The sequence below is a fragment of the Pithys albifrons genome, chromosome 6 (assembly GCF_047495875.1).
Source record: "Pithys albifrons albifrons isolate INPA30051 chromosome 6, PitAlb_v1, whole genome shotgun sequence".
Classification (NCBI taxonomy): Eukaryota; Metazoa; Chordata; class Aves; order Passeriformes; family Thamnophilidae; genus Pithys; species Pithys albifrons.
In genome coordinates, this window is record NC_092463.1 from 24,266,517 (window position 1) to 24,283,523 (window position 17,007).

Sequence of the window (17,007 nt, forward strand, 5' to 3'; positions counted from 1 at the left end):
GAGAAAGTGTTTGAGAATCCCCCAGCTGGTTTCTGGTCTCTGCCTGCTTCCAGGTGGGGAAACACTGGTGGGAGAAAACCCAAGGAACCTGTTTGCAGAATCTGAGAATTAGCCTGGATAGTCAGTCATAAAGGGCTGTCTGGCAGCCAGGCATCTCTCAGGGAGCTATGTGTGGGTTATGCACATGTTCTTAATTTAGCCCATGTTTAATAATTATGAATAGTAAACTGCAAACTTCAAAATATGGGATCATTTTCAAATGAAAGAGGTTGAATAAAAATCAACAAGGGATAGTCTCTGAGGTTTTGAGGATGTTCTGGCAGCTGAGCCAGAAAGGCTCTCTGCCAGGGATTTCTATGTGATCTGTCTTTCAAGGGCTAATATCCTTGAACAATATTGACCACCCTATGTCAACTGCTTTTAACCACAGCCTCGGCCTACCCAATGAATACACTAAACATTGCCATGCTCAGTAAGCATGTGGAGGCAAAGCAGATGAAGCCCTGGGAGTGTCTGTCACACTTGCCTGGGCTCTGTCTGCCCACCTGCAGCTCCTGCACGAAGTGAAGCATCTGACACCCACACGTGCCCCTGGGGCAGGCAGGTTTGTCCTGGGGCTGGTGCATGCTCAGCTGGGAGGGATGGATGCTACCAGCCCTGCCGGGCTCCGAGCAGTCTTTCAAGCACCTTGTCTGTCTCTAAAGCACTCTGTGACAAGCCACGGTCCCTGTATTGCTACTTTTCCTCCTGTGTTGTCCCATTCCCGGCCATGTCCTACACAGCAGACCTACAAGTCAGCCAAAATGTGTCCGTGTCCCCATGGTGGGGGACGCTGGAAATGCCTGGGCACTTTCCGTGGGAGATGGGTAGCACCTGGACTCCCTGCTGGCTCCTTCCCTGCCTGTGGCATTGCTTGTCAGCCTGGTGTATCTGCATCGTCCCACCACCCGTTTACCCTCCTGGGTCCCGGAGGGGGTTTCGAGGCCAAATTGTAGGGGGGAATTGTTCTTCTGGCTCTCTGCCCACTTGGGCAGCCGGCGGATCGGCACCAGCCCGAGCCTGTCTGATTCCAGGGGCTGTGAGTGTGGGAGACGGCCGAGCGGCCGGGAAAGTGGCTGGGCACTGATGCCGGACCGGACCTTCTGGGTGTCCATCTGCATATTCAAAGTCGTTCCCAGCTGGTTGGCTGCCTCCGGCCTCTCCACTCCCTCTTTAAAGGACCTGGGCGCAGCGGGAGGACGCGCCGGCTGTGCGGCATCCCGCGGCCCTGGAGCTGAGGTGAGTGGGGTGGAGAGGTGCGAGCCCTCGGGTCGGGACCGCTGGCTGAAGGCAGAGGGATGCAGTGGCTGGGGAGGGCTCTGGAGGGATTTGCAGTGCTGGAGGGGCAGCAGGGCTCTCTCACCGAGGAGCATCTGAGAAGCCCATGCGGGGTGGGCTCCAGTTTTGGAGGGCACACTTGCCTTCTCTTCTGAGCATCTTCATTTCGTTCCTCAGCCTTTTTCTTTAGGTAATAGGAGCCTCGGCTGCTTTTTAGTGTTCTGGAAGGTGGCACCGGTGAAGGCTGGTAGTAAGAGTAGGACCTGAAGCACGCATCTGCTAACTTGGCCAGGAAAGGGCTGCATCAGCAGTAACAGTTTGCTTGGGGCTGCACCTCCTGGTCCCTGCGGTGCCAAGGTGCTGTGAGGGGGAAATGAGGCCACCCACAGCAAGCTGCCACAGCCTGGGACCACAGGCTCTCTTCTCTCCCTTCAAATCTCCAGCAAAAAAGATGGTGGTGCTGGAAACCTTAAGGAAATGGAGGGCTCCTTGCCAGTTCTGAGTTGTGCTTACAAGGGGTGTATCCCCCAGGTTCCTGGAACTGGGAAGCCTCAGTACAGGGGGCAGGTAAGTTCTCTGACCTTGCTGTTGGACACAGTGGAGGTGAGAAATTGTGAGCAAGTGCCAAAAAAAGGTGTTTCTGTTACAAACCAAGTGAGGTACCAGGATCAGCTGTCTTGTGCCCATGTCATTGCGTGAAGGCTTGAGGGTGGATGGAATCTATGACTGCAGTGTGTTTGCTGTGTGACTTTCTTGGATGCAGCTGGCAGGCTAAGAGGCAACTGCAGGCAATGTTGAAGCTTGTTACACCAGGGCAAGGCAGGATGCTGAGAGCTGCCAGCACCCTGGCCTTGGGATGGCCCTGGATAACCTGAGCAGTTTGAAAGCCCCCAGAACACTGTCATGAAAATGAAACACTACTGGTCAGGAGGGGTGGGGAGACAACATAGGAGAGAAAGTGGCATCAGATAATCCAGAAAAGACTTGGTATGTAAAGACCAGGGCTCTGCAAACAGTGGAGCTCTCCCAGACACCTGCCTGGAATACAGAGCTCTTTAAAGAAAGGCAATTTGCTAAAAAAGTGAGAATAAACCCATTTTCTGCACTGCCTGGAGGACTCACTGTGGAGCAGTCATGGGGACAGGAGACTGATGGTGTGGAAAATCATCAGACATTTCTCGGCATAGCATAAAAATCGCAGACTTTAAAGATGTCTGGAAAAGACAAGCTGTCCTAATTCAGTGGCGCAAAGATACTGCTAATTAATGTGGATGAGGAAGAAGCATCCTGCAGGAATAGTTACTGTGTAATTTCCCAGGATGTGAACTTTTACACCTTCTTTTGGAAAGCTGTCTGGGCGAGTGAATGAGTGGAGAGAGTGGATCCCTGCCTGGAGTCAGCAGTGCAGTTTTAAGCCTGGGGCTGCTGGCTCAGTAGTTTTTCTCTTCCTCAATAATCCCCGTCTCTATTCCTTTTATTCAGTGTTTTGCCAAGCACTTAGGAAACCTGTGCTGTGTTAGCCTGAACATCTTGGTGTGTCCCACTCACAGCAGGTCACATCACACTTCTACCCGTGCTGTGCCCCCTTCCACTGGCCTGTTTGTGCCAGCCCAGGCCCTCAGCGCTGCCACCCATCCCATGGGGGCTCTGCTGGGGGGCCAGCAGAAGTCAGCAGCAACCATTTCCTGGCCTAGCTGCTGCCTGTTGTGAATGCCTTCACCAGCACCCAGGAGCACCCACACCCACCTTTGACCAGGCATATGTGGCAGAGGGCTCCACCTGGTGCTCACCACCCTTGTACCTGAGTCCACAAGTCCACCTCTGGTGTGGATGCAGCTGTCGGTGTGGGAAGTTTGTGTTGCTAGGCACGTCTGGTGCCCCAGCCAGGTGAAATGCATTCTGGGCACAATGAATGCCTGTCTGGTAGGTGGGAACTGTGGCAGTGCCCAGGGCATTGCTGCTGTGATGTGACATCCAACAGCCTGCTCACAGGTTTTGCAGTGCTTAGAGGTTTCTGCTTGGGTCATTCCCTGGTGAAACAGTTTTGGCAGGGGAGTGGTTGTGCCATGGAAATCCGTGGGGAAAAATATCTGGCCATGTGCATAGAGAACTGCTGTGTGAGGTCCTGTTTATTGCTCTTTCTCCAGTTCCACCCTGCTAGCAGGCTGAAACATCAGACACCTGGGAAGCCTGCCAGTCTGCCAATGGAAATGATCCCCAACCAGTTGAGGGTCAGCTCTCCAGGGTCCAGGCAGGAAGAAGATACAATGGATGGCAGGACTGGCTTTGAGCAGGACAGAGACTGTGCCATTTCAGGACACAGCCAGGGGCTGAAATCAGAGCCCTGTTTCCAGACTGACTCTCTCTTGCCTTCCTCCAGTGCATCCCTGATATCACAGCTCCTCAGCCACACAATGTTTGGCAGGAGCCTGGATTCCACCATCCTTTTCTCCTCCACTCAGGCAGTGGCCCTGCCTCAGGATGAGGGTGGTGCATCTCCTGGAGAAGGAGTGCAAGCCCTGGCTTTGCCCAGGAGCCGTGCCTCAGCTCCCATGCCCTGTGCTGGTGATGGGGACCAGCTCTCTGACCAGCACCTACGAGCCAAGCGGGCCAGGGTGGAGAGCATCATCCAAGGCATGAGCCTCCCACCAACCCCTCAGACATTTGGCACCAGCCTGGAGACAGCTTTTAGGCATGAGAGGGAGAGGGATGGTGAGATGCCCCGGGAAAACAAGAGGAAGCTGAGGGTGCCCCAGCAGGGCACAGGGGCAGCTGGACGAGTGGCTCCTGCAGAGGGCAGCTCCCGTGCCAAAGGCTGCCAGCAGCTGAAGGAGCAGCTCTGCTTTTTAGAGCAGCAGCTGAGACGGCTTCAGGAAAAGTTCTACCAGGTCTGTGACTCTAGGGATGCTGCCCAAACCCAGGAAGATTCTGAGAAAGTGCAGCCACTTCCTGGAAAACCTGGCGACAGACTGGACAAGGACAGTGCCACTGCCACCAGCCATCCATGCAAAGCACCTCTCTGGAGGAGTATCCTGGAGGTGTGTGAGCAGGAGAAGGATGCAGACAAATGTGACACAGGTGGCTTGCCCTCGGCAGTGAGGGTCCTCTCACAGGCACTAAAGCATGAGCTGGCTGGGGTAACGTCCCAGGTGGTGGACTCTGTCCTTAAGACTGTCTGGCCAAAGGCAGCCAGACACCTTCAGCAGCAGCACTACAGCCTCCCAGTGCTGGGGCCAGATGCCAGGAGAGAGTATTTTGCTGATGGGAAATGCAGAAAGCCACTTGCTAAGCCATCTCCCATGAATGCACCGGCCTCCCTGGGCTCAGCCCATGCTGAAGTCCTGTCAGGAGCTTTGGGGAAGAGCCTGGGCTCTCATGCTGGCTTCTTCAGTTCAAAGGGTGTCAAAAGATCCTCCCAGATACCCAACGTGAGTTATTCACTGGGCCTGGCCACCCCTGTCCAGGACAGCCAGCTGCCAAGCCAGCTGTTGGACTATGGCCAGCACAGCCTCTGGTGCAGTGACTCGCGTGGAAGCCCATCTTCTCTGGAGAGGCGTCCTCTGGAGCCCCTCAACTTGCACTGGGGAACTGTCAAACTGAGGTCATCAGTTGTGAGACAGCAGCAGCACCATCCCCTGACCCTGAGCCCTGCCAACATGGAGAGTCTGGCACTGCTGCCAGCTGGCAGGGATGGCTGCAGCGAGCTGCCAGCTGCAATGGATGGAGCACCCTTTGCCTCGACCCATATATCCTTTGGGGAAAACTAGAGAGGTCCCTCAGGAATGTGGTCCCCTTGTCCTCTGGAGCCACAGCTTGGGACAGCCCCTGCCAGTCTCTGCAAGGCCAGGGTCCCTGCTGCTCCCCAGGGGTGGGCAGGAAAGGGCAGGTGTGGGCAGGAAAGGGGTCCTAAGTCACGGAGAGGCACTGCTGGTCCTCAGGGCTGGTTAGATGCTGTAGTGTAGCTGTGGGTGTCAGTCAGGAGCTCCCAAGCCTGCTCCTAGGCCATACTAGCAGTTCTGTCATCCTATGCTATGAACAGGTGTCTTATGGAAATTCCTGTTCCCACCAGCCTGTGAAGTGCCATGGGAAAGCATCAGCTTCTTCAGGGATGCTGAAGGGTAAAACCAGTAACTGCCCAGCTAGGGATGAAGCCCCTCTGCCCTGCTGCCATGGGGAGTTGTCATGGGCACTGGGCATGTGTGTGTCAGGGCTGGTGCTCAGGAACATGCTGAGCTGGGGGGCTGCTCTGTGCAGGCTTTCCTTGACCCCAAGGCAGATGCAGGAGGCACTGACGCCCGGCCACCTGAAGAAGGCCAAGCTGATGTTTTTCTTCACCCGCTATCCCAGCTCCACTCTGCTGAAGACCTACTTCCTTGACGTGCAGGTAAAACAGCAGTACCAAGGGCTGGTGCTCCCATGCAGTGTGGCATGTAGCCTGCCTCCTTGGGCAACCAGGAGGAAGGGGCTGCTCTTATGTCCCCCTCCCTTGATGGCACAAGCCAGGGGACAGCACCCATTGCAGCATGGGCTGCCCTGGAGTGGGTGCTCAGGGCTGTGGTAGAACTGGGTTGCCAGGTCTTCACTGCGCAATTCAGGTGCTGGGATTAAGGCACATCACGAATGTGCCTCCCCACTGCATGGCAGCTGGGATCCAAATCCTGGTGGGGAGAGCACTGTGGACACCCTCATGTCATTGTCCCAGCTGGTGCTTCTGCAGCCCTGAGGCAGAGTTGGCTTTGGGCCAGACCAGAATTGTGTGGCTGGGCTTGTGGAGATTCACGTGTAGGGAGGCTCCAAGCTGGTGTAAACCCCCTCCTCTGTCTCTCCCCTGGCAGTTCAGCCGCTGCATCACCTCCCAGCTCATCAAGTGGTTCAGCAACTTCCGTGAGTTTTACTACATCCAGGTGGAGAAGTTTGCCCGGCAGGCCCTGCTAGAGGGTGTTGTAGATGCTTGCACCCTCCAGGTCTCCCGGGACTCAGAGCTTTTCCGTGCCCTCAACATGCACTATAATAAGGGGAATGACTTTGAGGTGAGCAGGGGGAGCTGGGGGATGGGGATGGTGGGGTTTGTGGGGGTAAGGTGGAGTCAGGGACACAGTGCTGCCCTAGGCTGATGCCCATCTTGCTGTAGGTGCCAGGGCGGTTCCTGGAGGTGGCCAGTCTGACGCTGCAGGAGTTCTTCAGTGCTGTCAGGGCGGGCAAGGATGCCGACCCCTCCTGGAAGAAACCCATTTACAAAATTATTTCCAAACTGGATAGCGACATCCCAGAAGGGTTCAAAGCTGCACGCTGCTCCCAGGAACTGCTCCGCAGCTGAGTCTCTGTGAAAGCAGCCCCAGCTCCTGCGTGCAGCCACCATGTTAAGCACCTCATGGGCACTGTGTACAGCATGCGTTATTCGGAGTATTTTCTCTCTGACCTATGAAACAGCTCCTTGGGTGCAGCCTATCACTTGCCTCAAGTGTTGGGATTTTATGCTGTGTATTTTATTCCCATGCTCAGAGCCAGTGGGGACCCTCAGAAGGGTGAGACAGAGATGAAGCCATCAGGCTGGAGCCTGGGAAGTTGCCCTGCCCCAGATTGCCCTGTGATCCTGGCTGAGTCGCTTTCCTTCTCTCCTTCAGAGGGCCACAGACCAGAGCAAACAGCCGTGCTGTTTATAAAGCAGGCAGACGTCCTAGTAGTGGGCAATGTTTTCTTGGCACAGCAGACCAGTGGATGAGCCTGATCCAACAGCACGGCTCAGTTTCTGTCCAGATACAACACACCAATGTCCAAAGAAAACAGCTGTTGAATTCCAGCATTTCAAGCACCCCAACGGGAAAACTGACTGTGTCTGGGAGATGTAAAACCAGTGCTTGTTGTAGCCAGCACAAATAACACTCCCCCCTGCCTCCCCTGTGCTGTTTGACAAGAAACCCCATGCCCTATGCAGCTGCATGCTGTGGCCAAGCAGGTGAGTGTGTGCTGGTTGCAGGACTTACTGCTCCACAACAGTGTTATCCATGATGCTGGAGAAGAGCAAGGTGCATGGCTGGCACTGCTTGGCACTGCAAACAGCCCTACCAGCCCATCACCTGGGAGGACAGCTCCACATTAAACACTCACCCATGCCCCTCACACTGTTTCTGCTGGCAAAACTGCCCCAACTATCTCTGCTTTGCAACACGACTGTGGTGAAAGAGGAGCATGTTATTTGGGACCCATCAGGCCCTGTGGGTTTAACATAAGCTGATAAGCTGGGCCCTGAGATCTGCAGCCCCATTGCTGTAGTGGGTGTAAACCCAGTTTCCTTACCCTGTGACCAGAACTCAGTGACCACTTTTGCACGTGATGGAGCCAGTCATGACAGAGATGCCAGGGGGGAGGGAAAGGCTGTGAAGAGGAGGCAGATCTTGTGAGAGGCATGCCAGGAGGGCACTGGGCAGGCAGCAATGTGTAACGGGATGAGAACTCACACAAAACTCCCAGGGAGAGGAAGACTGGGAAGAGGCCAACATGATTTTGGGTGTGCTGCAAGGTATCAGCTGGGTACTAGAGCGCAACAAGTGATTCAGAAGAGAAAAATCACAGCTCCAGTGTCAGATGAGTGAATGAGGTGATCCACATACAGTACATCTGCAGGAGTAAGGAAGTGTGTGGTAACATCAGGGCACGATGAGGGGGCTCCAGAATAGGGGCAGTTTTACAGTGGTTCCCCCCATGGTGAGTGTGGCCACCTCTATTTCCTGCTTCTGTTTGTATGTTTATTTCTTCCAAGTTTGTATATTTTATAACACCAAATTTACTTCGCCCATTTTTAATAAACACATGGTGTAAGTTACCCCTTTACATCCCTACAGGCCTATTTGATAACTTCTGTTCTAAAATGTTACCCTGGGAATTTCTTCCTGTTGGGAGAAGAGTAAGACTGCAGCAAAAGGGCTGAGTCCTCCTGTTGCCATATCTGTGGGGCCAAGCAGCCCCCGCTAACCAACACTGGCTCCTTTGAACATGTCCCCCTGCAACCCCAGTGCCTTGTGGTCAGTCTGCCCTGAAGTGCAGCTTGTTGGGAGAATCAGGAATGGGGTGCTGGACTCAAGATGTTCAACACGTGGCAAGTGCTGCTGGTGGCACCGTGCTGTTCCTGCATGCAGTAACTGTCTCAGAGCTTAAGTAATGCACTGGGTAGGCAAAACCAACACTGCTGGAAAAGGAATGATGGCCTGGCTCAGGGAAAGGTCAGTATATTCATCTGTCCGTAGCTAAATAATTACAGAATGTAAGATACAAGTTTACTAGAGGAAACAAAGGCCTTTTAGAGTCCCTGTAGGGAGCAGTTTCTTGCTTCCCCTGATAATATCCAAGTTCACCAATGTCAGTAAAGCAGCAGGCGGGAGACTAAGGCAGTGCCCCAAACCACAGTGTCATGCAGTGGCTGAGGTTGTACGGGACCTCTGGAAGTCATCTTGTCCAACCCCCTGCTCAAGTAGGGCCCCTGAGAGCTGGTTGTCCAGGACAATGTCCAGACAGCTTTTGAGTATCTCCAAGGAGGGAGACTCTAGAACCTGATCACTAATGAAGACATTCAACAGGATTGGACAATGTCTTTGCAGCAGTGTTTTTGCTCCAGTGTTTACCATAGAACTACAGGCAAGTGGGAACTAGAGAGCTGTGTATTAAACTGGCTAACAAAAAAAAAAAAAGACAAAAAAAAGCTAGAGAGACTGAAGCTCACAGGGCACTTGTATTGGCTGGCATCTCCTCTGTCAGGTCTTTAACTATCTGTCTACCTTCAGCCAAGTGTGACAAAGAGCACAGACGTCTCAGGGATGCAGAGGGATCATCTACCCACCTTTTGGTTACCCCATGCTCCTTCTGCAAGCAGAGCTCCTGTCTGGGGAGCTTGTGGTGCAGCTGCCTCCTCTGGTGCCATTGGTTTGCTTGAAGTCAGGGGGCTTGTACCCAGGCAAGCACAGCTCTGCTGCACATTTTTGAAGTGGGGGAGCTGAATCACACAGCCTTATGCTCCTATGAGAGCCTTGGAAAGCAGCAGCCAGCTGGTAAAGAAATAAAAGGGGATTCACACGGCCTTCCCTACATCTCGGTCATAAAAAAGCATCCTTTCCTTCCCTCTATTCAAATTTCTGTGGTATATGCAAAAGGCCCACAGCCACCCATAACTGTCTCCTTTGAGAACAATTCCTTGGGGCTATCCTTTTACATTTCCAATAGCATTCATAATCCAAATACAGCGATGCACCCACTCCATATGGCTAAACAGCAGCAAAGGCTGCTAAACATTAAGAATTGCCGATTCCTGCTCTAGGCTGCAGCAGCCAAAAGAGGGAGATGTGACAACACCGACTAAGCTGGTGAGGACCAAGAGCCCTTACATATTCACCTATCTTAATACTTACCATAACAGCCCTTATTACTCATGTACAGCTAGTAAGAGCTTGAAGAAGTTCCCAGTGAATGTTCACCCTATGTGTCAAAATAGCTTGGGGAAACAGAAAAGCAACAAAACATACCTGGATTTTGTTTTCTTTTTTTAATGACTTGGACCTGTCTACAGTGACTGAGTCAGTCCTAGAGGCTCCCAAGTCAAGAAATGTTTTTGAAAGGGTCCTTCTCTCAAATACACATCTCAGATGCTTATTCGGCATGAGGGCAGCTCTCTCCAGCTAAGCATCCCCCTTGGTGAGCCTGCTCATGAAGTGTTTCTTAGCAACATTTGCTGTCCCACTATACGCATCTAACAGAAGAATCCAGATTACAGTACAATTACCACATTTGAGAGCTCAGACATCACTTTTCATCTAAAGAAGACAGCCCTTCTCTGCTTCTTGTGTGCAGAGCTGCCCTGTGCTGTAGGGGGATGGTGAAGCCATGCACAAAGAGATTGTGGATATCAGTCTCAAGGATAAAATAGGGTCCACCAGGGCAGACTGGTTATCTCTAGCTGATAGTAAAAGCTTTTTCCATTTGCACACCATGACATACAGTATTAGCATGAACCATGGGCCGGGGAGTAGGAACTGTGGCTGTGTCAGGCTGAAGCTTCGGGTGGCAGCTTCACAGCAGCAGCTACATGTTCTCCTTTGACTTAATGAAAAGCTCTGTTTTGGTGAGACAGTTGCAATGCAGCCAGGCACCCAGGGCTGCACCCTCCCTTCTGGGGTGCCCTGGCACACCAGCCTGCTATAGCAGCTCAGGTGGGCATCAAGACAGGGAGGCCATTGTGTAGCCCATGGGCTTTTTAGGGAGATACTCTGAGCAAGGGTGCACAAAGGAGCTTCTGAAGTATTTCTACAGCCTTCCCAAATTTAGTCATGTTTTTTAGCACTAGGCTTTTGATTAAAAGTTCATAGGGTAATTTTAATTTTGTGTACAAGGGTCAAACACTGTACTTGGTTTTGCTAATCCAATAAAATGGGCATTGCAGATTACCTACTACGCAACTCTTAATGACAGAGCATAAAGTCCAGTTGGCATAAGCTGAATGTGGCAGCTTCCTTCCTGGTGTTTATTAATAGAGTTTTCACTAATTGTTCAACTAGACTTAAAAGGATTGTTCTTAAAAGTGCTCATCTGTATACAACAGCATCAATATTTTTGTCTTATTGCAATCATGGAAAATAAGCAGCTAAAAGCAAGTGGTTAAATGAAAAGCTGGGAATATGAAAACTACTAGAGAGAGGAAAAAACCTGAAACTTCAAGGAAAATACTTTACTGGATTTCCCACAGCGCATATATGTCATCCACCATTTTATACAAAGAACAAATATTATAAAAAATACTTCATATTATTTAAAAATAAATACCTGACATGTATGCGTATATAACTATCTATACAGCTCTATATAAAAACTGTCCTTATTTGGTTCTCAGAGTGCAAGCACAGAATATTCAACAGCTCACGTAATTGTTTTCCATTTCTAATTTCCAGGTCTGTGGATGAGAAACAGAAGACATAAGAACATTTAAAAACACCAAGAATTCATGCTCAAGAGAAAAGTGTGGCCAGCCTTGCACATCTCTGCATCTACATAGTCCTTATGACTGGCAGTTCAAATAAAAATTATAAAAATTATGACAAAGGCTGGTTTTAGATAAAACACTTTCAGAATAAGTACCCACAGTTACAAAATGGTCATGCTTTAGAAATGGTATTTTAAAAGCCAGAGTACTCTCCACTCTTGAGCAATCATTATAAAGCAGAATTATCATCTATTCATATTTTGTAATGTCCCAGGCTGCAGCTGTGAGCCCAGAGATTTTTCACTTTGTTCTTTTGTGGAAGGCTGTGCCCATTGAATGGCATTTCCAACTGAGCACAGAACACCAGGTGCTTTTTAGTTGGCAGTGGACTCTTCAAATAACCTCTGGCAGAGAACAAGCTCCTGTGCACCACCCAGTGTCACCACTGCTGTCAGAGTTCCACTGCATTTTCCTCTGTGACTTCAAACAAACCATTTATTCTGAAGCTATTTCTAACCCCTGAGCTTCAAAGCGATCTCACTTCTGACTAAAATTTTAATGAGAAATGTTATCCAAAGCACCAGCGCAATCTTTGTGGGACTGGCAGCATCTGGAAGTTGAAAACACCATCTCAGTAATGGTCCAGTCAGTGAAGGTCTCTGCATTCATGGCACAAGATCTTGGTTGTAACAAGGTTGTAACAGGTGAGGCCGAGGCTGGAGTGTTTGATCTCGTGACAAATGTTCTGTTTCAAGAACTTCATGGAGCTTTGATTATTTATTGAAATGTAAAGGAATGACAACACTATACTCACCCATATGTTAGCACTTAACTGGACACGTGTCCATTAACACTGTATGATTTGCTTGTGTAACTCTCTTCCATACCTGCAATGTAACCAGGATGTTGGTGGTAATGTTTTCTGCATTTGAACCACCATATTGACCATGGAAACAAAATCCTTGCAGATCCTGGGCTTACTCATAAAGACGATTGCATGTAACTTTTTATAAGGGGTCATATTATGCTAGAAGAAATTATCTTTGGACCAGTTTCTCTTAGGCAGCTACCGTGGGGAAGACTGCAATGGCACAGAGCATTTGTTTGTTGCAGAACAAATTGTTGCCATGTGAACTCTTGAATAGCTGAGACAAAACTACAGAATCATCTTTCTCCTGAGCTGCTGTTAGGTTGTTTCTGTACAACTGCTTTGTGTATCTCAAGCAAAAAGATCATTTCTTTCCTTCACACACTTGGGAATACCAATGGCCATCAAGTTCCCTGATAACAGCCCACGGTCTGTCTGTGTAAGACACTCACAGTGAAGCCCACCATCTCTTTGTGGTATTGATCTACTGGTCATCACACCACCATCTGTGACTATCTGCCCCCAAATTTACTGGTTACAGAAAAGCTCTAACTTCAATTCTCAAGATCTCTTGACAAATAATGCACATTAAGGCCTCAGTCAGTCAGCAGACTCTCAGTTGCCATCAGATGATCTTACCTCTCTTGTACTACTGTATGGCCTGTTATGTCAGCCAACCATCAGTCTCAGGGCCAACCAGCTGTGTTTTCTGCAGAAGTTGTTCTCTGGCAACTAGTGGCAATCTGTTGAAGATGAGCTCCTCTTTGCAAATGATGCTGGAACCACTGTGGAAGGCATTCCTTGGGAGTACAGCACTGACATCACCTGAAAGCAGCATGTAGTGTCCCAAAGGTCTTTTCAGAAAAAAATACTGGCCATTGCATCATCCCTGTGACATACTCCAGTGATCCAAGGATCTTGCTACTTCGGCAGATTGCAAAATTTAGTTCACTGTCCCACAAAGCTGCTTCCATAAGCCTTCTGGTGCCAGTTCAATTGTCTTTATTCAGTATATTATTGAATGGCCATGTGTTTGTAAGAATTCAGTAGCTTTTTCCACTGGAAAGAAACCATAGAATAAAGATCCCACACCCAAAACACAACAATGCATGCTGGAAGCTGAAGTTGAGAAAGGATTCTGAGACATAAAAATTTACAATCAAGAAAGCTTAGGCAGAAGATGGCAGAGAGGATAGAGAAATGCAAGTATTGTATATGTTAACTCAGATCCTGTGCAGAAATTTGTAAAAGTAATGGAGTAATGACAAGGTAAATATGGCGTTACAAAAAAGTCAGGCCCTACATGGGAAAGATCTACATGATAGCCCTAAATCCTGGTACAAAATAAAGGAGCACTGAGAATTAACAGGGAGGGAAGTTTTCTGCAGACATCTCTCCAGTGTCTGTTTTTCCCGTAAGACATGTAAACAGAACTGTAGTATTGGGAAAATGCCCTGCCATGACAACGCAGTTCTGCACTGTTAAGATTTAACACACAGTTATCAATTCGTAAGACCATAGTATAGCTGCAGACATTCAGTGTGCCTCAGCACATGCATCCACACCACAGTGTGTTCAAAATTACAAGCAATTCATCCACCACCCCACATTAAGACGTAGCATCCCTCCAAATGCAAAATGAAGGAGGACTGATGCGTGAGGGTAAACCCCTAGATAAAAATCAACTTAAGTCAATGAGGAATTAAAAGGCGATTTCTGAGAAGCATCCCTGAAGACGTGCATCTTTGTCATTCCCACTCAGGTAACAGAGCTTATCTGCTGCACATTAACTGTTCAGAGCTTGGCTCAGACGCATCTCAGGTGCAGGATGGAATCCCTGTGTGCATAGGGGTCAAGGGCAACATGTCAATGCCACTGCCAGAGATAGGCTGCTGCTTCTAAAAGTAAAACTGCTCTAAACTAAACCAAATTCTGTGACAATGACATCAGCAAAAAAACCAGCCAAATAAAAAATCCCAGTTGGTAGCAGTGTAAGTCAAAAAAGGGTATCTATTTGCAAAATCAGTACTTTACATATTAGCATATTTTCAAAACCTTTGTCTTTTACCACAGTTAGAAAATCAACAAAAAAAAAGAGGAATCTGACACTGAATGCCAAATTCCCATTCTAACATTGTGAAAAAGATTTCTACCCTTTTATACTTTTCAAAACTCCCTAGAATACTGTCCAGTCTTGATTTTTCTGTTAATTTGTATCTTTTTTTTCCAGGCAAGATGCCAACCAGTTGTATAGTTGTAAAATATTTTAACAACGTTTAATTACTTTTAACTCATTATTTCCACTATTGCTAGTGTATCAAAGGTGGCACACCCACGTGGGGAGAGCCCTTCCCAAATCTTACTTCCTGAAGTCTGGCCATACATACATACATCAGAGGTGGGGAACAGTAAAATCAGTAATAGTAAAAAAAAATAAAAGGAAAAAAGAATCCAAACTATGTCTTACAGTTAATAATGTTCCTACAACATACAGACTTCATCTGTACATTCAGCTATTCTAAACTCTACTTGCCAGGCCTATGCAACTTGACACAAACAGAGAAAAAAATAAATTACATTAAAGACTGAAACTTAAAAAATAGCAATGCAGAAGGCTCTGGAGGCCATATGTAGGTCTTAAATCCCTGCTGGACTGGACTAATCCAGCTGGAGAACTGACTGTAAAGGAAACCAATTTCAGCAGCACACATTTAAGTTTTATGTAATAAACATATGAGATGCATTACACAATTGTTCATGACCTGTGCTGGAAAACACAGAAAAAAAATGATACCCAATTAGGTTAAGTATCACGAGGATGGAAGTTAATTATTTGTCTCTCCTATACATTAAGGCTAACAAGTAGCTTCCACTGTTGAAAACAGACACCCCTCATCTTGATGCACATAGCCAAGAACAAGTTAATATATAAGGAAATGCCATAATCGTCCAGAAAAGAAAAATCAGTGTGTACTGGAGATAAGCTATACAACTTTATCTTAGAAAGGTCAATCTCCTAAACTGGAGGAACTAATATACCAAGGTTTCAACCTAAAGCATTCATGTAAATAAGACACTGATAAGGAATGACTGCTTGAAGAGTATTTGCCAAGGCAATGACATTTGAAATCAACCACTCTATGAATAAGAACACCCAGATGAAGAACATATAAAAATTACATTCCTGAAAAAATGTAGCCACCTCAGTACTGACCCTGGACCTCACATCAGTTACACAGACTTGTATGTATTTGTATGTCTGAAGTTAAGTTACACTGGGAATGATAAACAACCATCCATGCACAATAACACAGAATCCATATTTTCTGTTTACAGAACTCAGCACTAAAAAGTTCCTATGTTTAGGATGTTGGGATGAAGAGAAAAATGTTGCAATACTCCTTGAAAAAGACAATCTGTGTGAGATTGCTCAGTTGTAATACACACTGTTGATATCTCCAAAACTGACTGCACCTGATGCTGCTGCATCAGAGTATGCAGTGAAGAACAGTATTTGAGAAATTCTGTGGACAACTGTAGGTTTTCAAATGAAATTCAAGGCTATATCTTAGATGCAGAATCCAAGAAACCATTGAAGCACAGTGTAAAATGACATGATACAGTCAGTGTTTGCATAAATAAAAACTAAGTTGTGTCCGTCAGCTTCTGGATAGTCCTTTCCTTCAATGTAGCACATTTCAAGTCTAGCTGAGGAACAGGAGAAGGATGGAAACCTGCAAGACTGAGACAATCTTCTACAAACCAGTACTGGACACAACTGACAAAGAAGGTGATGGAGAAATATTTATCACTGAACAGGGTTTCAACAGTTCCTTAAACTGAACCAAAGCCAAAATAGGTTTTACTGAGGTAAATCTAGCTTTTTAGTTAATTTTTCTTTTGCTCCAAGTTCATCTTCAAGTAGGAGGTAACAGACATGCACTGTTAGCATAGTCCTAGCAATGCACATACTCACCATTATAGTGTCTCTTCCCAACAGATTTGCTTAAAGGATGTCTGAATATTCATCTCAAGCTATATATCTGAACCATATATACTGCAGTGAGGCAAACAGATACTTTTAAGTAAAAATGAGGAAGAAATAGACCCAAGTTTACTTCAGGACTATCCCCCCTCAGCCTTACAGCAATTCTCTCTGCCTGCTGGGAGAAGGGAAAGGAAATATAAATCATTATATTCCTAATAAAAGAACATATAGATGTAAGCTCCTTAGCAAAAGTATTCACATTCCTCCTTAACTATGAAGTACCTAGTGCAAAATGAAATCATATCATACATCGTGGTAGGCTCTTTGAATTGTTCACCTTAGAGCTCCAAGCACATTTCATTTACCCACCTTGGTAGTGTCTCTAATTAGGTTGAAGTTCTGAGATTTTTTAGCCAGAGTAAAGTTCTTGTACAAGAAGTACTTTCAGTGCTTTGGTTTGGATATTTACCCTTATTTTTCTTCATACTCGGAAAAAAACCACTAAAAACCAGCCCACAAAGGATGTAATAAAGAACCTTGCAAAGTTTTCTTGCTGCAATACATTTAAATATTTCACTCTCCAAAAGTAGCTACTAGCAAGTTAAATCCCATTTTCCATTAGATATCAGCAGTTGTCAAGCTTTTAATCACGACATAGAAAGACTATTTAAATTTGATGCCTCTCTTTAAAGCAGAAGATTGTTTATACAGCCTGTAGGTTCAATAGAGTGCAAAATCTTGACTGTGGACTGCATGTGATACTCGCGCAACAGTGCAAGGTTAATCCACTGACATTTTTTCCACAGAAAGGTGGTCAGTTTCTTTCAGGAAGTAGAAGGTACTGATTTAAAACTGTATTAGGTAATATGA

At 47.5% G+C, this 17,007-nt stretch overlaps 1 protein-coding gene across 1 annotated transcript; it reads left to right on the forward strand.

Moving 5' to 3' along the window:
• Positions 1–3,337: 3,337 nt before the first annotated feature.
• On the forward strand, positions 3,338–6,634 carry PROX2 (prospero homeobox 2). Its single transcript, XM_071559423.1, has 4 exons — positions 3,338–5,063; positions 5,594–5,701; positions 6,153–6,347; positions 6,449–6,634. The coding sequence occupies exons 1-4, from the start codon at positions 3,384–3,386 to the stop codon at positions 6,632–6,634; spliced, it is 2,169 nt and encodes a 722-aa protein (XP_071415524.1). The 5' UTR covers positions 3,338–3,383.
• The last annotated feature ends 10,373 nt before the right edge of the window (positions 6,635–17,007 follow it).

What these genes read in the sequence shown, in the direction of transcription:
- PROX2 (XM_071559423.1), top strand. Translation starts at nt 3,384, where the DNA reads ATGGAAATCCGTGGGGAAAAATATCTGGCCATGTGCATAGAGAACTGC. An exon ending in CACCCTTTGCCTCGACCCAT is followed by an intron (nt 5,064 to 5,593) that starts ATATCCTTTGGG and finishes ACCCCAAGGCAG; the next exon opens with ATGCAGGAGGCACTGACGCC. An exon ending in CCTACTTCCTTGACGTGCAG is followed by an intron (nt 5,702 to 6,152) that starts GTAAAACAGCAG and finishes CTCCCCTGGCAG; the next exon opens with TTCAGCCGCTGCATCACCTC.